Below are 24,473 nucleotides of genomic sequence, written 5' to 3'. Positions count from 1 at the left end.
TTTTCTTTTTCCCCTCTTCTCCATTCTTTTTCCTCTTCTATCATTTCCGCTCCTCTTTTCTTTTTCCTCTTCTTTCTTTTGCCTCTCCTTTCTTTTTCCTCTCTTCTCCTTTCTGTTTCCCTTCTCCATTCTTTTTCCTCTTCTCTCATTTCCTCTCCTCTCTTTTTCCTCTCCTCTCTCCTTTATACTATTGCATTTCATACACACAGTTGTGACCGACCCTCCTGCACATCTCATGCTGCACTTACACACTGACCTTTGCTCTCTTCTTGCAGGAGGAGATAACCAGACATCATGCCTATGACTCACACACAGGTTGGGCTGTGACTAGGATTGTCCTGCGCGCCGCCCTGTAGTGTGTGACGTCACTGGGAGGCCTCCATATTCCATAGCAGAGGAGCACAGAGACCCGGCCGGAGCCCGCACCGCTGCTGTGAGTACAGAGGCTGCGAACGTTCTATCGTGACGTCACCAGCACTGATCCAAACTGATACAATGTATCACTGGCAGCTGTCAATCATCTGCTGCAGAACAAGCAGCTGGAGGGGGAGGGGGCAGGAGCTGAGCTCCAGAGCTGGGAGACATCAACTGTACCCCCCCCCTCGGCTGGGATAAGTCATGCTGGGGCCTGTAGTTCCATCAGCTTGCTGGGGGTTCAGTATTTCACAGTCTGGGGAGTCACAGATTACCTTCCCTATAATAAAATACTGCAGACCCCAACTGATAGAACTACAGCTCCCAGGGGGTCTTGCTACCAGATAACAGTAGCGCTTCCCTCCTCCAGCTCCTAGTTTCGTAGTCTTGGCTCATACAGGAGCTGCGATCATTATTTAGTTATCAGGATCGTCCCCATTGTGTCCCCTCCCCCCACAATTAGCTGTGATCGGATTAGGTGCCTCATGTTGTGTAACCTGACACCATTACAGCAGCCCCCTGGTCTGAGTGTGGGACGCCCACCCTCTTTTATGGAGAAAATGCAGCAATGTACAAGGTGTATATACTCTCAGGTGCTGGGGGTGACAGCATGTCCTCTGCGTCTTGTTGGGCTATAGCAATTCTCAATATGTAGATACTTTCTCCATTAAAGGGTTATTTCCAAATAAGTTATCCCTCGTTCGAAACTGTTCTTAAATGGATAGAGAATGTGCATGATCGACCTCCGCTCCGTTCATTGTCTATGGGACCTCCGCTCCGTTCATTGTCTATGGGACCTCCGCTCCGTTCATTGTCTATGGGACCTCCGCTCCGTTCATTGTCTATGGGACCTCCGCTCCGTTCATTGTCTATGGGACCTCCGCTCCGTTCATTGTCTATGGGACCTCCGCTCCGTTCATTGTCTATGGGACCTCCGCTCCGTTCATTGTCTATGGGACTGCTGGAAATAGTGGAGCGCTGTGCTCGACTCTCCACAGTCCGGATTCCAGAGCCCCTATCTTGAGATCTCTGCGTTTCCCAGTGGTTGGACCCCCAGCGATTTAGAACGATATGCACTATCCTATTTTGGGAATAGCACTGTATGTTGGTTGCACATTGTGCAGCGTTACAGAACTCAAAAAAAACAGCAAGCTTCCATCATACACAAGAGCTGTGGACAGGGGGTATTCCAACTGTGTTTGATAGAAAGTACTAGTAGTCATACTCTCCTAATCATGGACAACCCCTTTAAGGTTATGTTCACACATTGCGTTTTTGCTGTGTGTTTTTTTTTCTGCAGCAGAACTTGATCTCTTGCTTTTTTGCTGCATTTTTTTTCACTCACCTTTTCTCTCTTTATGCATGTACATAAAAGTTCAGTGAATAAAAAAAAATTCTGGTTTTGGCACAAAAAACGCTGAAAAACTTGACACCCGCGTTTTTGGTGCGTTTTTCAGCGTTATTTTTCACCACCCATTACTTCCAGTGAGTGAAAAAACGCTGAAAGAAGTGACATATTTTGCAAAAAAAAAAAAAAACATTCAAAATACAAAATCCTGAACAAAAAAAACCCAAGCTGTGTGCATGAGATTTCTGGAATCTCATAGACTTTGCTGGTACTGTAAAACGCAGCTGAAAATTTGCATTAAAAAACGCATAAAAAAACGCTGAAAAAACCATGATGTGTAAACATAGCCTAAGAAAGTGATGGGTCAGAACATAAGGCATTCTATTAATACAGACAATAAAAACCCCTCTAATGTGTCCCAGAAATCCTCTGGCTCATTCAGGTGATGCGTCCAGTCTTTGGTACTTTGGCGTTTAAGGGGTCAATAAACCTGCCGCAGGCGGACGCAGAGCCTTGCTGAACTTCAGATTTTGGATCCTCTTTTTCCAATCCGAGGACACCTTTCCTTCTGATCTCCTGGTTACTGTGTTACTATTTGTGTTTATTTGTGTTCTTGTTTTTCACTTGTTTTCTTGATTTGATAAATTGTACCAAGTGAATGTATGAGATGAGAATAACCCTCTGGAGGATATGGACACCTTTTGGGGACTTTTCTTTTTACTTAAAGGGGTTGTCCACTACTTGGATTGCCCTTTCTCATTGCTCATGTTTGCCCCCTTTAAAATAAAAACGAGGTTATAGAAGGCAAACGGTGCAATATTATATATTGCAGTATGTTGAGGACACTTTCAAATAATAGCCAGCTTGTTTGGGAACTAAAAAATAAAGTAAAAAAAAAAAAAAAAGTTTTTTAAAATGTAAAAATACATAAAACAAATAGAAAAAAAAGTCATATTTACTATCGCCGCATCTGTAAAAGATTTATGAAAATCTAAAATGAATGAACTCTCATAGTAAATGCTGTAAGGAGAACTGAAATTGAAACTCCAGGATTGCTAATTTTGGTAACTGAACTTCCATAAAAAAAAAAAAAAGCAATAAAAAGTGGTCAAAAAAGTTGTGTGCGCCAAAATTAGTATCAATAAAAACATTAAGTCGTCATGCAAAGAAATAGGGTCCATGAACAGAGAAATTATTAAAAAAAAGTCACAGGAAAATGGGAACACAAATTACTTTTTTTTTTTTTTTTTTTTTTCTACAAAGCTCTGAATTTTCTTTTAACCACTTAAATAAAAAAAAAATCCTTGCAAGTTTGGCATTATTACCCCGTGATAACCATCGTATAAACAAAGCCTAAAAAGCAATGGTGGAATTCTGTTCTTTTTTTCTTTCTTGGAATTTTTTTCCCCATTTTTCAGTACATTATATGGTGTCATTCCAAGCTGCAACTCATCCTGCAAAAAAAAAAACAAGCCCTCATACGGCGACGCGGGAGGTAAAATAAAAATTACTGCTCTTGGAAGAAGAGGAGGAAAATACAGAAGGGAAAAAATGTAAAAGTGTTGTCTGTTTATTATAAAATGTAAAAAAATTGATCCATAGCGATGCTAGAAAAAAAACTGCCTGTGTTTCTTGTCTCTTCTGGCTTCTTCTTCCTGTTGGGGGCATCAGGTGACCACTGCAGCCAATCAGTAGCTGCAGTTCTTCTATTATCTGGCACCTGATCATACACTACTCAGTGGCACGATTGGCAGACTACCCTCTCCAGGCACATCTATAGCTATACCAGTGAACTTTTAGGATTATATAAGTAGCTAAAGGAGGTAATTCTGATTCCTAAACTAATTTTATGGAATTACTTTCAAGCAATTGCCTCGTATTCTTCTGAGAAGCTGTGGGATATTGACTAAAATGTATTCTGTGTGTTTGTCATCAAATCAATTTCTTTAATCAATACCCCCCAACGGAAATGTTATTTTTGGGGAATTGCTTATAAAGCATCTCCATAAATCACCCTCTTGTCTTAGTGGAATGAGGGAATCTGATTAGAAGCAGCAATTCCCTTGGCACAGAGAGCAGCTGCAGAGGACAATCCCTGGGACCGTAGTCTGTCCGGGGCGAGGAACACCCCCTACTCTCTTAAACGGCTCCCACTTATAAATGGAGTAGGTTTGGAAATCGCTGAATGTGCAATTCCATAATGTAAACCCAGATGGTCTATAAAGGTGATTGCCCCATTCCTGAATGTCTCCATCATGTTACATGTCTCACTTTGTCATTCTCTTTTAGTTTCCACTATGGGGAAGTCGTATTCTCACATGCAGCAGCACTCGGCGAAGGACGGGCTGAACGAGGGTGGTCTTCCCTCCGAAGACACCAGCGCTCTGGTTCAGTCGGACGCTCACGAGGAGAGCAGGAATGGAGACGTTTCTCATTTCCCCTATGTGGAGTTTACCGGGAAGGACAGCGTGACCTGCGCCACCTGCCAAGGAACAGGACGTATTCCTAGAGGTGAGACGTGGGGGGCCGTGCCTCAGGTTATTGGTCGGTCTCTGAGAGACTACAACCAGGGTTAACGGTCTTCTGTCAGCCAGATCAGAGCGTCCCTCTCTAGACAACATCACACATCCATGTGATCCATAGATTTGATTTGGCAGTGTGTAATGCTTTATTTCTCCTGTGGGGGCGCTGCTGGAAAATTGAACACTTACTGCAAAGTTTCCACAACTGATCATTGGCCGATCCGACGAGGGGAAACCCAGCGACTAGCCCATTGTTTGGGTTGTCATCTGTTTCAACAGCAGCAACCCGAGCTAGCTCCAGTCGCTTCTATTTAATCACTTAGATGCTGCTGTCAAACACTGATAACTTAATTTAAAAGGGTATTCCCATCTCCAAGATCCTATCCCAATATTTTGTAGATGTAATAATAATATTAGCAAATATCTCCAATAAAAAATGTGGTATAGTTCTTCTGATTAGCTATGTCTCTTACCCCATGTGAAAGGCATTGTAGCAGCTTAGGTATCCATGGTTACGACCACTCATAGTGAGTTAGTTGGCTGTTACTGGTCGTAACCATGGATACCTAAGCTGCTGCTATGCCTTTCACATGGGGTAAGATACCTAGCTAATCAGAAGAACTATACTACATTTCTTATTGGAGATATTTGCTAATATTATTATTATTATTACACCTGCTACATATTGGGATAGGATCTGGAGATGAGAATACCCTTTTAAGTGGTTTGATCTGTGCAGGGTCCACGTGATTACTGGTTCCCTTCTGAAGGTCTTCATGGCCGCCATCTTTGTACTCCTGTGAAGCGCAGCCTACTTAAGTATTACAGTAATATCGTACTGGAGATCAAACGATCGCAGGGTGATAATTGTTACAAAAAATAAAATAATTTAAAAATGTAAAATCCTAAAAAAAAGTTTAAATCGCCCCATTTTTTCCAAATAATAAAAAAAAAAAACTGAGGAAAAAAAAAAAAGTCCAAACTTTCCAAATATAAAGTTATGTAACCTGGACGGTAAGGAACCGGGAAATCACCAGGGCTGGGTAATAAATGGGCTTTTTGGGCCCTTGAGTTGCTTTTTGGGGGGCCAAAGACCATGGACAGAGGAGGTCTCTTGAAATCCGTGGTCGCGTAACTTTCCATGCACTTTGCCGGACTTAACTTTCCACCTCGCTTGTAGAACTTTTCTGCTTTCAGAACTCTTAACATCATTTTTTTTATTTTTTTATTATGATTTTTTTTTGTTTCTTGTCGTTTAAATTCCGAGTTTTACACTTTGGCTGAAGGTCTCGTTACATTGTGACGATCTTGTGTTTCTTTGTTCCGATGTTGTAAGTTCCTGTGGATTCTGTGCTGATGACTTCTGCTTGCGCAGGGGACACAGAATGTGAACAAAGGCTTCAGTTCATCTGCAACTTGTCAGAAGTTACTTTGTTGTCTTGTCTGATGTATAATAAGCCCTTATTTAGGATTTCTGAATTACTTAAAGGGGGTCCACAATTGGGACTAAGTTGGAGAGCAACAGCAAGGAGCGCTGCTCCGCAGCACCTAGCACACCAATGCCATACTCAATTAGCTCATTGATTTCAATGAGAGCTGTGTAATTCTCTGTGTCTCCTGCGGGAGCGCTGCAGTGATATTGAACACTTACTGCTAGGTTTTCTCTGATAACAGCTGATCGCTCGAGATTGCTCAACTCATTGCTTATTGAGTGCAGATCTTGGGGTCTATAAAGTATAGTTGTATCTTTTTACATTTATTTATTCTTCCATTTTCTCTGCTTTCTTGCGGTATTGTGGCGGCTTTATCACCATGTCTTCCCCTTGACGCAAGTGCACGACCTCGAAAGGGTGCAACGGGTGTATGGAGCTCACCAACCAGATATCATTACAAAAGTCTCCCGGCTCTCAATGGCTTGTTTTTCGTGTGCTGAGCTCTCTTTTTTATTGATAACATTTTGGGGTTCATCCATCCATGTTTCCATTATTTTTTTTTAGGCGTTTAACGAATGGTTGAAATAATGTTTTGTTCTCATAGATTGGATTTTAAGGGGCAAATGTGTTGAGCTTCACAGGAGGACCAAAATGTCAGCCATGCAGGGGCTTTCGGCATGCTCCTGGCTGCCATGGTCGTCCATCATGGTGCCCACGATTGCACTATGGTGGGGAGTGATGATATGAGCCTGTGTGTATGTGTGTACAAGCAATTGCTCAATCACTAACAGCAGCATCTAAATGGTTGACAGCAGCATCTAAATGGTTGACAGCAGCATATTTTTGGAACTAGCGCAGTGACGATTGTATCTCATGAGTCAGGTAATTCAAGTTGCTGACCATGAATGAGCGGCATGGAGAATGCGAATACCAGGTGATTTGTGGCCGGGTCACATGAATTGCTCTTGGTTTCTTTCCTCGTTATGCAGAGACTATTGTTTTCTTTTTCACACATACAAGGAAAATTCCTCTTTCTTTTTTTTTTAATCTTTCAACAAGTGCCGGATCATCAAAGGCTGGACTATAGGAGTTTTACCGGATGTGCCTTCCCCTTATCGCAGCGCTCTCTAATGAATAGTGCCTTCATTGTTGGCTGTGATTGGTGACTCCAGTGCTACATTGTCTGTTGAAGTCTGCGGTGGTCTGACATTCACCTCCTGCCTCATTAAAGGCTTGGGCTGCTGCATTGTAACACTCCAATGTTTTTATATATATATATATATATATATATATATATATATATATATATTTTTTTTTTTTTTTTTTTCTCATATCACAAACTTTTTATTAAAAAAACAAAATGAGTAAACTTGCAGTTTTTACAGTGACCACTGGGGCTATTTTGGACCCTTACTTCCTACAGTTCCATTCTATCAGAGGTAGGATTACGATACGTAACACCTACAAGAAGCTGATACAGGATCCACCAATCACAGTGGGCGATGGCACAGCTCACCTCCTCCTCCTTCCTTCACAATAACATTTGCACACGCTCATTAGCTGCGTCAGAGTTTATTCATTGCTGTTAATTTACAAGTGTTTTTTCCTGAAACAGAAAGTTATAGCCTAAAAAAAAGCCCCAGTGGTGAGTGTGAGAATTGCAAGAGTTTTAATTTTATTTTTTAGAAAAGATTGTGATATGTGAAACAAAAACCTGATTTAATCAATAGGTCGTTGTCTGATGATTCCTTCCCTTTTAGATGTCTGTTCATTAAGGGACAACAGTAGAGAGGTTATCTCAAGATTGGAAGTTCTTCCCCATCAATAGGATAGGCAATAACTTGGGGTCTGGCTGCTGGGACCCCCAACAAACGCAAGAATGGGGCTCAGCAGGGTCCCTTCTGAATAGAGCATCTCCGCTTCCTTCTTTGGCAGCCCTATTCTCTTGATCAGTTGGGGGTCCTGGATGTTGGACCCCAGTAATCTGTATGGTATCCCCTATTCTGTGGATACAATGTAACTTTATATTTTAGGGACAACCCCTTTATCTAGAGTTGGGTACGGGGTGTTGGGACATTTGGCGCCTGTGTTTGTGGATGTTTTTGGGTGGTCCTGTGGTGATTTGCATCATTGATAACGATTGATTTCCTTGTTTCACAGGTCGGGAGAATCAGCTGGTGGCTCTGATCCCCTACAGCGATCAGCGATTGCGCCCCAGAAGAACGTAAGTGACTCCATAGAACGTATCGGTGATCTCGGCCAGCCGACGTCGGCGTCTTACTTTTATTTTTGGCTATTTAAAATGTTCGGATGGGAACAAAGTGAGACACGCCGGGGACAGGGGAACAAAGTGAGACACGCCGGGGACAGGGGAACAAAGTGAGACACGCCGGGGACAGGGGAACAAAGTGAGACACGCCGGGGACAGGGGAACAAAGTGAGACACGCCGGGGACAGGGGAGAGCAGTGAGACACGCTGGGGACAGGGGAACAAAGTGAGACACGCCGGGGACATGGGAACAAAGTGAGACACGCCGGGGACAGGGGAACAAAGTGAGACACGCCGGGGACAGGGGAGAGCAGTGAGACACGCCGGGGACAGGGGAGAGCAGTGAGACACGCCGGGGACAGGGGAGAGCAGTGAGACACGCCGGGGACAAGGGAGAGCAGTGAGACGCGCTGGGGACAGGGGAGAGCAGTGAGACGCGCCGGGGACAGGGGAGAGCAGTGAGACGCGCCGGGGACAGGGGAGAGCAGTGAGACACGCCGGGGACAGGGGAGAGCAGTGAGACACGCTGGGGACAGGGGAGAGCAGTGAGACACGCTGGGGACAGGGGAGAGCAGTGAGACACGCCGGGGACAGGGGAGAGCAGTGAGACACGCCGGGGACAGGGGAGAGCAGTGAGACACGCCGGGGACAGGGGAGAGCAGTGAGACACGCCGGGGACAGGGGAGAGCAGTGAGACACGCCGGGGACAGGGGTGAAGAATTGAGACCCGCCGGGGACAGGGGTGAAGAATTGAGACCCGCCGGGGACAGGGGTGAAGAATTGAGACCCGCCGGGGACGGGGGTGAAGAATTGAGACCCGCCGGGGACAGGGGTGAAGAATTGAGACCCGCCGGGGACAGGGGTGAAGAATTGAGACCCGCCGGGGACAGGGGTGAAGAATTGAGACCCGCCGGGGACAGGGGTGAAGAATTGAGACCCGCCGGGGACAGGGGTGAAGAATTGAGACCCGCCGGGGACAGGGGTGAAGAATTGAGACCCGCCGGGGACAGGGGTGAAGAATTGAGACCCGCCGGGGACAGGGGTGAAGAATTGAGACCCGCCGGGGACAGGGGTGAAGAATTGAGACCCGCCGGGGACAGGGGTGAAGAATTGAGACCCGCCGGGGACAGGGGAACAAAGTGAGACACGCCGGGGACAGGGCAGAACAGTGAGACACGCCAGGGACAGGGGTGAAGAATTGAGACACGCCGGGGGCAGGGGTGAAGAATTGAGACACGCCGGGGACAGGGGAACAAAGTGAGACACGCCGGGGACAGGGCAGAACAGTGAGACACGCCAGGGACAGGGGTGAAGAATTGAGACACGCCGGGGACAGGGGTGAAGAATTGAGACACGCCGGGGACTGGGGTGAAGAATTGAGACACGCCGGGGACAGGGGAAAACAGTGAGACACTGGGGACAAGTGTGAAAAAGTGAGGCATGCCGGAGAACAGGGGTGAAAAAGTGAGACACGCCGGGGACTGGAGTGAAAAAGTGAGACACGCCGGGGACTGGAGTGAAAAAGTGAGACACGCCGGGGACAGGGGTGAAGAATTGAGACACGCCGGGGACAGGGGTGAAGAATTGAGACACGCCGGGGACAGGGGTGAAGAATTGAGACACGCCGGGGACAGGGGAAAACAGTGAGACACTGGGGACAAGTGTGAAAAAGTGAGGCACGCCGGGGAACAGGGGTGAAAAAGTGAGACACGCCGGGGACTGGAGTGAAAAAGTGAGACACGCCGGGGACTGGGGTGAAAAAGTGAGACCCGCCGGGGACTGGGGTGAAAAAGTGAGACCCGCCGGGGACTGGGGTGAAAAAGTGAGACCCGCCGGGGACTGGGGTGAAGAATTGAGACACGCCGGGGACAGGGGAACAAAGTGAGACTCGCCGGGGACAGGAGTGAAGAATTGAGACACGCCAGGGACAGGGGAAAACAGTGAGACACTGGGGACAAGTGTGAAAAAGTGAGGCATGCCGGAGAACAGGGGTGAAAAAGTGAGACACGCCGGGGACTGGAGTGAAAAAGTGAGACACGCCGGGGACTGGGGTGAAAAAGTGAGACACGCCGGGGACAGGGGTGAAGAATTGAGACACGCCGGGGACAGGGGTGAAGAATTGAGACACGCCGGGGACAGGGGTGAAGAATTGAGACACGCCGGGGACAGGGGTGAAGAATTGAGACACGCCGGGGACAGGGGTGAAGAATTGAGACACGCCGGGGACAGGGGTGAAGAATTGAGACACGCCGGGGACAGGGGAAAACAGTGAGACACTGGGGACAAGTGTGAAAAAGTGAGGCATGCCGGAGAACAGGGGTGAAACAGTGAGACACGCCGGGGACTGGGGTGAAAAAGTGAGACACGCCGGGGACTGGGGAAAACAGTGAGACACTGGGGACAAGTGTGAAAAAGTGAGGCATGCCGGGGAACAGGGGTGAAAAAGTGAGACACGCCGGGGACTGGGGTGAAAAAGTGAGACACGCCGGGGACTGGGGTGAAAAAGTGAGACACGCCGGGGACTGGGGTGAAAAAGTGAGACACGCCGGGGACTGGGGTGAAAAAGTGAGACACGCCGGGGACAGGGGTGAAGAATTGAGACACGCCGGGGACAGGGGTGAAGAATTGAGACACGCCGGGGACAGGGGTGAAGAATTGAGACACGCCGGGGACAGGGGAACAAAGTGAGACTCGCCGGGGACAGGGGTGAAGAATTGAGACACGCCGGGGACAGGGGTGAAGAATTGAGACACGCCGGGGACAGGAGTGAAGAATTGAGACACGCCAGGGACAGGGGAAAACAGTGAGACACTGGGGACAAGTGTGAAAAAGTGAGGCACGCCGGGGAACAGGGGTGAAAAAGTGAGACACGCCGGGGACTGGGGTGAAAAAGTGAGACACGCCGGGGACTGGGGTGAAAAAGTGAGACACGCCGGGGACTGGGGTGAAAAAGCGATACACGCCGGGGACTGGAGTGAAAAAGTGAGACACGCCGGGGACAGGGGAACAAAGTGAGGCACACTAGTGACTGGGGAACAGAGTGAGACTTGCCGGGGACTGGGGAACAAAGTGATGTATAACAAAACCCGGCACTCGAAGACTCAAGACTTGTTCCATATGGTGTCCGCTTGTGGACTCTATATGGAACAAGCGGTGGACACCACGTACCCACGCTCAGGTTTACCCCCTATCTACTCACCTAAGTCTTTACTGTGGTCTCAGCCCACTCCAGGCAATCTCACCACTGAATACTGTACACTGATGAAGGTCCTATGCGACCGAAACGTTTGTATTCTGTATTATTATTCACTTCATTAAAAATCAAGAAAATTAATTGAGTCTTCGAGTGTTGGGTTTTGTTATACATTGATATTAGGCTTGGCACCTTACCCGTGCACCAACCTATACCAGGGGTGCGATTAGTTTATTTACAATCTGGGGAACAAAGTGAGACACGCATGGGACAGGGGTGAAAAAGTGAGGCACGCCGGGGACTGGGGAACAAAGTGAGACACATTGGGGAGCTTACGCCAAATCTTTAACGGCTTTGCAATTCGGTCCCACAGGGATAGCAGATCCCAATCTACCGGTAGAACATGTACTTGGGACTAGTAAATCTTGATATTGGGCCACCAGTCTCACCCTCGTTACTTAGATATGTTTCCCTTTACCCATGACAGAAAGCTGTACGTCACCGTATCGGTCATCGTTTGCTTGCTCCTGTCCGGACTGGCAGTGTTTTTCCTGTTCCCGCGCTCAGTGGATGTACAGTACGTTGGCGTTAAGGCCGTGTTTGTGTCCTACGATGAGAGCGGTCCGTCCGTCTACCTTAACATCACAGTGAGTATCCTGAAATTGTTTTTTCTCAACCCACCGTCCCCCCGGGGCGATGACATCACAGTCCGCGGTATTTAAAGGGACTGTCTTATTGTGGATCTTTAACTGATTAAAAGTTCTGAAACTTTGTATTATAACTTTGTCTTGTCATCCTTACAAGATCTCTGCTTGCAGTCAATTAACCTTCATGGCCACCTGCTCTGACATAAACCTTTCCGCCACATAAGATTTCTTCCAGTTGTATTTACTTTACACAATCCCTTTTGATCTGAATGCGCTGCGCACCAGACTCTTACCTGCACTGATACATTGTAGCAAACTGTCCTGACAAGAGGGAGAATGGTGGTGCTGAGATCTGTCGTGGCCAGTTTTAGCTGTGCTCCATTCTTGTCGTGCGCTGACGGACAGCGGAGATCATGGAAATGTTGAGAAACTAAATTGCAAAGTATATTAGAAAGTTTCAGAACTTTTCAGATTTCTCTCATGGTTCTCAATTTTCTGAAACTTTTCTGTGCAACCTAAAAACTTTAACTTGACTTTGTGTCGTCCGTCTTCAATCACTGATACATGTAAATCTATGAAACTAGTTTAGTATGTGATACATCTTCGTAGTGGTCTTTCCTCTTTCTTTCAGTAGACTGTAGTTCCCTTGATTTTGTGCAAATGATGAGATACCTCCTGGAGCACCAAAAAAATCTATGTAGGGTAAAACTGTGAACAGACTGGGGGAGGAGGGGGATGCAGCTGCATCTTCTTAGTGCTTTTTCAAATTGCTTGTGACATCAATAAAAGGGCAAATATCACCCTGAGAAGAGCATGTAAGCAAAAGGGGTACATTCGGAGTCATTGGTTGGGGTCTCGAGACATGGACCACCACTGATCAACACTATTGAATATAAGCTAAAATATAAACTTTGTTTAAAAAAGTTTACTCCCCTTTTCCTGATTTCTGTTCTTGTTTGTCCCCAGAACACGTTGAACATCACCAACAACAACTTCTACCCTATAGAGGTGGATAATGTCACCGGGCAGGTGCAGTATTATAAGACCGTCATCGGGAAGTCAAAGCTAAACAATGTAACCAAGATCGGACCCCTGGACACGAAACAAGTAAGACGTGCGGAGCAGAGACTTTGGCCCCGATTCATCATTTATGGAGTAATAATGACTCTGGTGTCTTATTCATTATTTATTATTATTTTTTAATATTGTTTTATTTAATTTTATTTATTATGCATTTTTGCGATTATTTGTTATTATGTATTATTTTTTATTTTATTATACATCTTATTAATTCATATTTTCTTTATTTAGTATGTTTTACTAATTTATTTCTATACGTTTTAGTCAGTATTATTTTCTTTATTATGTGTCTTATTCATTATTTATTCTCTTTATTTTTTATTATGCGTTTTCTTCATGATTATTATTTTTTTCTATATTGTGTCTTCATTATTTATTATTATTATTTATTATGCATTTTATTCATTATGATTTTTATTATTTTCATTATTTTATTATACATCTTATTAATTCATATTTTCTTTATTTAGTATGAGTTTTACTCATTTATTTTATTATACGTTGTATTCATTATTATTTTCTTATTATGCGATTTATTAATTATTTAATTTGCATTTTTGTTACTTTTACTTGGTTTCCTCTGTTTTTTTTGTTGTTGTTTTTAATCCAGATGATGTCTTAATTTATCATTTTCAACTTTTTGAAATGTTGCAAAATGTTTTTGGAATTGCGGAGCGTAAAATCTGTCAAAATGTATCACGTTAAAAGGCAAACATGCGACATTTTACATTTTAAAGCATATATATATATTAGTACAGACCAAAAGTTTGGACACACCTTCTCATTTAAAGATTTTTCTGTATTTTCATGACTATGAAAATTGTACATTCACACTGAAGGCATCAAAACTATGAATTAACACATGTGGAATTATATACTTAACAAAAAAGTGTGAAACAACTGAAAATATGTCTTATATTCTAGGTTCTTCAAAGTAGCCATCTTTTGCTTTGATGACTGCTTTGCACACTCTTGGCATTCTCTTGATGAGCTTCAAGAGGTAGTCACCGGAAATGGTCTTCCAACAATCTTGAAGGAGTCCCCAGAGATGCTTAGCACTTGTTGGCCCTTTTACCTTCACTCTGCGGTCCAGCTCACCCCAAACCATCTCGATTGGGTTCAGGTCTGGTGACTGTGGAGGCCAGGTCATCTGGTGTAGCACCTCATCACTCTCCTTCTTGGTCAAATAGCCCTTACACAGCCTGGAGGTGTGTTTGGGGTCATTGTCCTGTTGAAAAATAAATGATGGTCCAACTAAACGCAAACCGGATGGAATAGCATGCCGCTGCAAGATGCTGTGGTAGCCATGCTGGTTCAGTATGCCTTCAATTTTGAATAAATCCCCAACAGTGTCACCAGCAAAGCACCCCCACTACATCACACCTCCTCCTCCATGCTTCACGGTGGGAACCAGGCATGTAGAGTCCATCCGTTCACCTTTTCTGCGTCGCACAAAGACACGGTGGTTGGAACCAAAGATCTCAAATTTGGACTCATCAGACCAAAGCACAGATTTCCACTGGTCTAATGTCCATTCCTTGTGTTCTTTAGCCCAAACAAGTCTCTTCTGCTTGTTGCTTGTCCTTAGCAGTGGTTTCCTAGCAGCTATTTTACCATGAAGGCCTGCTGCACAAAGTCTCCTCTTAACAGTTGTTGTAGAGATGTGTCTGCTGCTAGAACTCTGTGTGGCATTGACCTGGTCTCTAATCTGAGCTGCTGTTAACCTGCGATTTCTGAGGCTGGTGACTCGGATAAACTTATCCTCAGAAGCAGAGGTGACTCTTGGTCTTCCTTTCCTGGGGCGGTCCTCATGTGAGCCAGTTTCTTTGTAGCGCTTGATGGTTTTTGCAACTGCACTTGGGGACACTTTCGAAGTTTGCCCAATTTTTCGGACTGACTGACCTTCATTTCTTAAAGTAATGATGGCCACTCGTTTTTCTTTACTTGGCTGCTTTTTTTCTTGCCATAATACAAATTCTAACAGTATATTCAGTAGGACTATCAGCTGTGTATCCACCAGACTTCTGTACAACACAACTGATGGTCCCAACCCCATTTATAAGGCAAGAAATCCCACTTATTAAACCTGACAGCGCACACCTGTGAAGTGAAGACCATTTCCGGTGACTACCTCTTGAAGCTCATCAAGAGAATGCCAAGAGTGTGCAAAGCAGTCATCAAAGCAATAGGTGGCTACTTTGAAGAACCTAGAATATAAGACATATTTTCAGTTGTTTCACACTTTTTTGTTAAGTATATAATTCCACATGTGTTAATTCATAGTTTTGATGCCTTCAGTGTGAATGTACAATTTTCATAGTCATGAAAATACAGAAAAATCTTTAAATGAGAAGGTGTGTCCAAACTTTTGGTCTGTACTGTATATATATATTTTTTTGCTCCAAAATGGCACAAAAAGGTACAAGACCAAATCCGTCACCCCACGTGCTCCAATTTGGAGAATTTAGTGCAGATAACGAATACCACAAGACGAAAGAAAAAGTCACTTTATTAAAAAAAAGCATCAATGATGAATCGGGGCTTTTCTCTTGGGAAGAGTCAATTAACGAATCATTAATCCTTGTGTTGTAATTGCAGATTGACTACACCGTGCCGGCCAAAATCGGGAAAGAGTTTGATTACATGTAGTGAGTATTCGTATCATCCTTATCAGCTTGATTTTAATTGCAAGTGGGATTTGTTCATTTCACCATATCAGATCACGTTATTATGTTATATATATATAAAAAAAAAAAAACTTTTATGATTATTTTTTTTTTTTTTTTTTTTTGGAAAATGGAAAAAACAGCAATTCTGTATTTTTTGGTTTTGGTTTTTACACCATTCACCACCATAGTCTTTTTTTATTTTTCTGCCATTGGAACTGTGTGAGGCTTGTTTGTGCAGATGATAATATTCTAGGTTAAAAGCCGTGATCAGAGCCCACTCCAATCCCAGCAATGGCACAGGAGGCTGCTGTACGTAATGGGGTCTTTAGTGCCAGGTCCTTCTTAAAGCCGATCGGTTAATCCCCCTTCATCCCCCCCTTCTAGTACAGCAACAACAAAAGCCTTCACTGCAAACTAAGGACCCGCACCTCCTGTCACCAAAAGCCCAAAGGAATGTGTGTGTATAATGTATCACTGTTCTGTATCAGTCACATGGGATTTATTTTTTCTCCACAGCACCTACTGTACACTACCGAGTATAAAGGTTCATAACATAGTATTAAACATGCAGTAAGTATCAGCATATTGTATAGACTTGAATATAAGTAATATAGTAATGCCCCCTATGTACAATAATATAACTACTATAATACTGCCCCCTATGTACAAGAATATAACTACTATAATACTGCTCCCTATGTACAGGAATATAACTACTATAATACTGCTCCCTATGTACAAGAATATAACTACAATAATACTGCCCCCTATGTACAAGAATATAACTACTATAATACTGCCCCCTATGTACAAGAATATAATTACTATAATACTGCCCCCTATGTACAAGAATATAACTACTATAATACTGCTCCTATGTACAAGAATATAACTACTATAATACTGCTCCTATATACAAGAATATAACTGCTATAATACTGCCTCCTATATACAAGAATATAGCTACTATAATACTGCCCCTATGTACAAGAATATAACTACTATAATACTGCTCCTATGTACAAGAATATAACTACTATAATACTGCCCCTGTGTACAAGAATATAACTACTATAATACTGCCCCTATGTACAAGAATATAACTACTATAATACTGCCCCCTATGTACAAGAATATAACTACTGCAATACTGATCCCTATGTACAAGAATATAACTACTATAATACTGCTCCTATGTGCAAGAATATAACTACTATAATACTGCCCCATATGTATAAGAATATAACTACTATAATACTGCCCCATATGTATAAGAATATAACTACTATAATACTGCTCCTATGTACAAGAATATAACTGCTATAATACTGCTCCTATGTACAAGAATATAACTGCTATAATACTGCCCCTATGTACAAGAATATAACTACTATAATACTGCCTCCTATATACAAGAATATAACTACTGTAATACTGCCCTCTATGTACAAGAATATAACTACTATAATACTGCCCCTATGTACAAGAATATAACTACTGTAATACTGCCCTCTATGTACAAGAATATAACTACTATAATACTGCCCCCTATGTACAAGAATATAACTACTATAATACTGCCCCCTATGTACAAGAATATAACTACTATAATACTGCTCCTATGTACAAGAATATAACTACTATAATAGTGCTCCTATGTACAAGAATATAACTACTATAATACTGCTCCTATGTACAAGAATATAACTACTATAATAGTGCTCCTATGTACAAGAATATAACTACTATAATACTGCTCCTATGTACAAGAATATAACTACTATAATACTGCTCCTATGTACAAGAGTATAAATACTATAATACTGCTCCTATGTATAAGAATATAACTACTATAATACTGCTCCTATGTATAAGAATATAACTACTATAATACTGCCCCATATGTATAAGAATATAACTACTATAATACTGCCCCATATGTATAAGAATATAACTACTATAATACTGCCCCATATGTATAAGAATATAACTACTATAATACTGCTCCTATGTACAAGAATATAACTGCTATAATACTGCCCCTATGTACAAGAATATAACTACTATAATACTGCCTCCTATATACAAGAATATAACTACTATAATACTGCCTCCTATGTACAAGAATATAACTACTATAATACTGCCCCTATGTACAAGAATATAACTACTGTAATACTGCCCCCTATGTACAAGAATGTAACTACTATAATACTGCCCCCTATGTACAAGAATATAACTACTATAATACTGTTCCTATGTACAAGAATATAACTACTATAATACTGCCCCCTGTGTACAAGAATATAACTACTATTATGAATTTAATCCATGGGCAGCGGCACATATGCACATCTACGCTACTCCTCGCATACTGCGCCTTCTGTGTGGATATAACACCGATATCTTCTTCTTTTATACAGGGTGACGGTGACTATCTCCTACCTGGGTCATCCAGAGCAACTTTCCCAAGAGGTTTACCAGTACGTAGACTGCGGAGGCAACGCCACCTACCACCTGGGCCAGTCCAGCCTCCACATCTTCAAGCAGCCTTAACGTCTTTAAGATTGGAGAAGAGTCTGGAGCGTAGTCATGATTTCTTGCAGCCGCCCGTGCGACTTTGGCTTTTGATGTTGGAGCAGACGGCTCGTTTTGGTGCATCTAGACTAGGATCTAACCCCCCGAAATACGAGGCTGAGGCTTTCCATCCGCTGGTCATATCGTGAGGTTCGCCCCTCAGACCACGTGTACATATCCGTGTATAGTAACATGTTCTATATGTGTCTAACGGTTCAGTAACACGGCAAACTTACTCATCGTTTTACTCGGGACGCGTTTTTAGTTCTTTTTCTTTATCATTTTAGTTCAGTTTATTTCTTTATTATTGCATGGAGATGATCAAATAGTTTTTGTTTTTTTTCCTTTTTAATCATTTAAATTTTATTTTATTTATTTATTTTTTTTTTATTATTATTATTTGGTAGCGACATGAGGAGTTACAAGTGACTCGTCGTATGTAACATGTTCTGAAGTTAAGAGGCCTTTCCCCTATTTAAAGGGGGGAAAAAAAAATAAGGGGGTCAGTCAATAGTCAAAAAGTTTTATTCTGCAGTTTCTTTGTACGATCTATAGTTACCTTTTTCCAGGAAACTTGGGTGCCGGCCAATACAGCTGAAAGGGTTAACTGGAAGGAAAGGAGTCGTTAGTCGTGTTACTAAGGGCTTTTTTTTTTTTTTTTTTGGGCCAAACTGGGTGAAAAGTTCTAACCTTTGACTGCCCACGACGTAAATGCTGCCGGCTTTCCGTGCTGCCTTCTGACATTGGGATGAAGGATATGTATTTTTTTTTTTTTTGTTATAGAAGCCATATACAGCTCTTTGTCTGTATTGGGCCGTCATCCAACAAGGTCTGAACTTTGTCAGATTTGGAAATGGGCTGCATTTAGTATTTGTATATAAAGCTTTGTTGCAATACCAGACGCGGCCCATATCCCAGAGTGGCGCTGTTCCTTTAGGTAGTAGCAGCAATGCTTATCTAATCTTTTCTAACTCTCTTATATCAGCTGCGTCCTCATCCACCAAACAACTTTGATTTTTGGGTCTCTTTAAGTTTTATGTTTTCTTAAAGGGACGGGACACTTTTTTTTTTTTACCACTTAAAGCTACTTTTTTCAGCAGCCGGTCATGTTTTGCGGTATTCTCTGCTTTTTACACCTTGCTCGTATACCTCAGTTTCCGGTAACGATCACTCCGACCTCTGACCACTTTTATTTTTTTGTTTTGCTGTTTACAATGTAATTTAATTATTGGCTCTGTGATTTATTCTTTTCATTCTCGTCCGTATGTGAATGAGCGCATACAAGACGTTCTTCGCAGCCCTCGGTGATGGTTGCACCATATGTGCATGGATGTTTTTTTGCGACTTGTGAATCTGTGCCTCAGTAAGCTGAACGCCTGTTATTTTAGGGGAGATAAGTGTCTCACGGACTGACTGAGCGCCGCTTGTCTCCTAGGTCGTGTTTGGCCTCATTTAAAGGGCCGGTAGAGGCCGCTAGATACGTTTTATTAGTCGGTGTATCTAACTGGAATTTGATTGGCAATTTAGAAGGCGGTAATATGGTACGTGCCCAAAAAAACAGGACTTTTTACTCCTTGGGGGAGGGGCAAGATGATAAACTGCTCCGCCCCCGAGGAAGCAGTTTTTTTTTTTTTACTCTAGGCTCTAACTTTCTGCTTCCACCCGTGCAGTCCCAGAAGATGAGGGATGGAAAAGTGTCTGGCCAAGACTATTTGTTCTGGGAAGGAAGGGATCCAGGTATAGAAGTATGTACAGAGCAGATTAGGACAGGTGGGAGCTTCCAAAAATGTCCATTCTCCAGATATTCAAATTAATAAAGTTTTAAAGGGAAGCGACACTTTTCTAGATGGTTGCTTCATTCTGTTATAAAATCCCCATTCTGCTCACACCCCCTCCCCTCTTTCCCGATATCTTTTGGGGATATTAGTTTTTTTCCAAATTTTTTTTTTAGGGCTGAAAAAAAATATTTTTTGAACTTAAATGAAATTTAAAAGTTTGCACCATTTGGTTTTTACATCCTCTTTGCTTCCATGAAAAATTCAGCTCAATTTTTTAGAAGGTCTGGGGTTAGAAATCAACACTGAGGAGCTCGGAAAAAGACAATAAAGGAGATACAAGCTCCTACAAACTATCTCCTTTATTGTCTTTTTCTGAGCCTCCTCAGTGTTGATTATCTAACCCCAGACCTTCTAAAAAATTGAGCTGAATTTTTCTTGTGATCATAAATTTGTGTGAGAGGAGCTCAGAAAAAGACTGATGCAAGAGTTGCAAAGTAAGAACCAGCTCACTGACTGTTTCTCAGTTAACTCATTCCGCAGAAGAAACCGAAAAAGTTGGAACAACAAAAAATAAATATTCCAACAATCAATTTTATTTCACAAATTTAAAACAAACAATATTATTATATTTGTGATTAAAATTTTACATTTTAAAATGTAATAATATTGTTCGTTTTTTTTATATTTGTGAAATAAAATTGATTTGTTGGAATATTTATTTTTTTGTTGTTCAACTTTTTTGGTTTCTTTAAGTCTTCTATGTGAGGAACTATAACTTGTTGGAGTTTTGTGTTCCACTACTCTGTTTTGGGTACGTCATTCTGCAGCAATGGGCACTGATACCAATGATGTGAACGTTTTTAATAAAACCCAATTGCAAAAATTATATTTAGCCCAAAATAACTGCAATTTAAAGCAAGAAAAAAATTTGCCCCCACGGATGTCCATATATTTAAAGGTGACCACCTACTTGAACTGGACACATCACACAACCTTAGCTATTTTTTTTATCTAATGTAAGAAAGTCAGTAAGTTCTGGGTTAAAGGCTTTGATGCACACATCACATTTCGCTTCTGGCCACCAGATGGCGCTGTTACTCTTAAAATAAACCACTTTGTAACACAAGAAGACAGATACAATGTATCTTTTATATTTAAAGGGGACATGTCACTATTCTGAAAAGAGCAAAAAAAAAAAACAAAACGTGGGAGTTAAAGGTATTTTTACTACCAGTCCTGATTTTAACAGGACTTTCCAATGAACTACTGTAAATAAAAAATGGCTGCAGTTTCATGTTTCATTTGCATTAAAGGGGTCATTTCTGGGAGCGGTCATATCCACTAAAATGGTCTAAAATATCCATTTTGTGCTAAAATCTGTGTCTTTAGGATACAATTTAGAAAGCACTTCCTGATGAGATTTTTTTGATCAACTCAGGTAATAATTGCACCTGAATCACCAAGAGTTTTTTTCTGTTCTATTCCTTTAAATAGAGACTCCGCCTACAACTATTTCTAGAACAATCTGACCAGTAAAAGCCTCTGTGACTCTGTAACCACTGCCTTTCCAGCTCCGAGCTTATTCCAACAGAATGCGCTGCCTAGCAACCAATGTTTCAAATTTAGTTGCCGGGAAACACATCTCTAGCAGCCAGTCTGGGCCGGATTACTCAGGTCAGGCAGAAATGGCGCTATATTGAGGGCAGTAAAAACCAAGGAGGCCTGGAAAGACGAGCACCGTGGCTTTCTATACTTCTTACTGTCACATTAATTATATTTTTGCAAAAATATTTTTTTTTAAAGAACCCCTTTAAGTGACATGGCTGCTGCTGACAACCTGCGCTCCCTATGCTATAAAGTGAAGGATCGTTGCATTGGGGGCTATCGGATGCCCTGATTGTTCTCTATGTAAATACTCAGTTTTTGCTGCACGTGGTAAATCACGTGTCTTACATCATTAACAACACTAATGAGCTTGTGTGTAAAAGTAATTACAGTTTTGTTTCTTTGGCAAAAGTAACAATAAAGATTGATGAAAAGTGACGTCTGTCTGCGATGTTTGTCCAACTGCGTCTTATCCAGGGGGGGGATCCCTCTAACGGGGTCTACGTACATTATATAGGATGTAACTCAGCATCAGTAATGTATGTGCACAGTGACTGCACCAGCAGAATAGTGAGTGCAGCTCTGGAGTATAATACAGGATGGAACTCAGGATCAGTAATGTAATGTATGTACACAGTGACTGCACCAGCAGAATAGTGAGTGCAGCTCTGGGGTATAATACAGGATGTAACTCAGGATCAGTACAGGATAAGTAATGTAATGTATGTACACAGTGACTGCACCAGCAGAATAGTGAGTGCAGCTCTGATCAGCTGCTGCTCAGTGTGCTGATTACGGGTGTGGTGGCTGCAGATCCTGCTGTGAGCTCCTGATCTCTCTGAGAACCAACACCTCTCCACCTGGGGACCTGCTCTCTCTCCTACCCAGGGAGGGAGTAGGTTTCTGGGATGAGTGATGGAGCCAGGCTTCTGCTTCCCGAACCAGGCTGGCGGGGGGCAGAAGAAACCAGCAACCGGCCTGCACATCGTAGGACTCGGGGGTGAAACGCTCCACCAGGAGTCGCAGCAATGTGGCTCCTACTCCCCCTGGGACTGTGGAGACTCCCAGAAGCCGCAGGGCTTCCAACATGGAGGTAAAGCCTGACAGCAGCGTGCAAGATGGTGCCCCTTCCGAAGGAAAGCTGAGTGCTCACGGAGGTGAGGCCAACCTCACTGAGGGGGGTTGGGGGCTTCAGGGACCCCGGGAGTCTGTGTCCACCTATGCCTCCCGGGTCATGATCCACCTCCGTGAGTATGAAGATGCGAGTAAGCTTGTCAGGAGACTTCGGGAGGAGCTGCGCTGCACAAGCGCAAAAGCTGCAGGTGCCTCCAAACAGAGGAAGACAAAGCTCCAAGCGGAGGTAAAGAGGCTGACCAGTGAAATTCATCTGCTGGAACTAAGAAAAGCTGACATCAGGGAGCAGAGTGGTCTGTTTGAGGAAAAACTGGTAAATGAAGACCGCTTCAGAGAAATGGCTGATAACAGAGAGCAGAGGCAGATGGGGCTGCAGCCTGAGAGCCAGGTGGATGATGAGAGTGATGATGGCCAGCAGGAAGCCCCACCTGGCAGCCTGCAAAGTCACCCGCAGGCCACGTGCAGCGAGCTCCCTGCAGGACAGGCGACAGTGACATCCGGTCGCAGTTCTGCCGGCTCTGGGGAGGACAGTGACAGCAGCGGCCAGGGAGGGGCGCTAATGGCCGAGATAAAGCTCCTGGAGTCCCCAGTGTGCCTCCAAAACTTCCATCTTGGTGACGATCTACCCGAAGAGGTACCTGGGGGCCACAAAAAGGCAAAGAAGACCAAGCCAAAGCTGCAGGAAGCGGTAAGATACGTATATGCCCCCCTCCCTGTACCCCCTGAGTCGCGGGCAGGCTCAGCTCGCTGTATAAGCCCCGTTGCCCAGCCCAGCCCGGGTTCTGCTGTGGATCCGGTGCAAAGGCGCGGGGAGATTACAGAGCGCGGTAGTGAGGCGCAGAGCTCCGTCTCTGCTTGTAGTAGTGGGGACGCAGCAGGAGGTGCATCAGCCGAGAGGCTGGACAGTGAGGGCGGCCCGGCGGCGGGCGTTCCATCAGGCCACGATGCTGTGGTGCGCTCCTCAGTGGGAGGGGGGAGCAGCCCAGTGTCGGGGGCAGCTCCGGTAGCCTCGGCGCCTCTGAATGCTGTTGCCGCTGATCACTTAGTTGAGAACCGGCGGCAGTGTGAGGGGGCTGTTGGGGCTAAGCGTTCCAGTCCTCCCACCAAAGTGCTATTCTGTGTTGGCGCCGCTGGTCAGGAAGAGCCTGATGCTAAAGATCAGCGGCGCCTCACAGCGGCTAAATATCAGCGGCGCATCACTACAAATTCAAAACAGCGGAAATTACCGACTGATGATGTGGAGGGCACACACAAGACCAGGGGTGAGGTCGCCTCCAGTTCTATGGAGGTGACTGAGCCCCTTGTGCCTGATGCGGAGGTCAAAATGTCATCCACCATTGTCACTGGTCCAGCAGGAATGAATGTGGTGGTGGGTGTGAATGAGGCCAATTCATTGTCTAGTGGTGTGGTTGCTGGTTTGGTGGAGGGTGAGTTGGAGGTGGGTAATAGTGATGCTGTTGGGGCTGATGTAGTCACTGGTCTGGTTGCCCCCCCCCGTGGGTGACAACGCCTGTCCAGAGTTATGCCAGTGTCCCCTCCGGGGAAAATAGGGCATCCTCCTCGTCTCCGGGCTTTGGGGACGGCATGTTGCAACGGCGCCTTCTGGAGGCTCTAAAGAAGGGGGAGAGATCACTAATGGTAGAGGGTCGAGAGGTTGATCTATCCTTCTGGATAGAGAGGCATGGCCTCGGGGCCTTCCGAGAGCAAAAAAGGCGGGGATACAGTGTGGTCCCTCCCAACAGCCGGGCCAGGCAGTGTGCGTAGGAATGTGGTCCGTCTTCGGTGTAGGGGCAGTGATGCATGT

The 24,473-nt window shown here is 43.9% G+C and overlaps 1 protein-coding gene across 1 annotated transcript; it reads left to right on the top strand.

Moving 5' to 3' along the window:
* Nucleotides 1–287: 287 nt before the first annotated feature.
* TMEM106B (transmembrane protein 106B) lies at nucleotides 288–21,967 on the top strand. The gene is made up of 8 exons (XM_073677286.1): nucleotides 288–433; nucleotides 4,052–4,273; nucleotides 7,878–7,941; nucleotides 11,667–11,826; nucleotides 12,793–12,933; nucleotides 15,505–15,554; nucleotides 16,092–16,145; nucleotides 17,999–21,967. The coding sequence occupies exons 2-8, from the start codon at nucleotides 4,060–4,062 to the stop codon at nucleotides 18,129–18,131; spliced, it is 816 nt and encodes a 271-aa protein (XP_073533387.1). The 5' UTR covers nucleotides 288–433; nucleotides 4,052–4,059; the 3' UTR covers nucleotides 18,132–21,967.
* The last annotated feature ends 2,506 nt before the right edge of the window (nucleotides 21,968–24,473 follow it).

The sequence above is a fragment of the Phyllobates terribilis genome, unplaced genomic scaffold (assembly GCF_046119375.1).
Source record: "Phyllobates terribilis strain yellow unplaced genomic scaffold, ASM4611937v1 Scaffold_4__5_contigs__length_816908805, whole genome shotgun sequence".
In the NCBI taxonomy this organism is placed as follows: Eukaryota; Metazoa; Chordata; class Amphibia; order Anura; family Dendrobatidae; genus Phyllobates; species Phyllobates terribilis.
Note: the sequence above shows the minus strand (reverse complement) of the source record. Positions and strands in the feature narration are given on the sequence as shown.

Coding starts and splice junctions, on each gene's coding strand:
- TMEM106B (XM_073677286.1), top strand. CDS start 4,060: ATGGGGAAGTCGTATTCTCACATGCAGCAGCACTCGGCGAAGGACGGG. Junction 4,274..7,877: donor AACAGGACGTATTCCTAGAG/GTGAGACGTGGG, acceptor CTTGTTTCACAG/GTCGGGAGAATCAGCTGGTG. Junction 12,934..15,504: donor GACCCCTGGACACGAAACAA/GTAAGACGTGCG, acceptor TTGTAATTGCAG/ATTGACTACACCGTGCCGGC.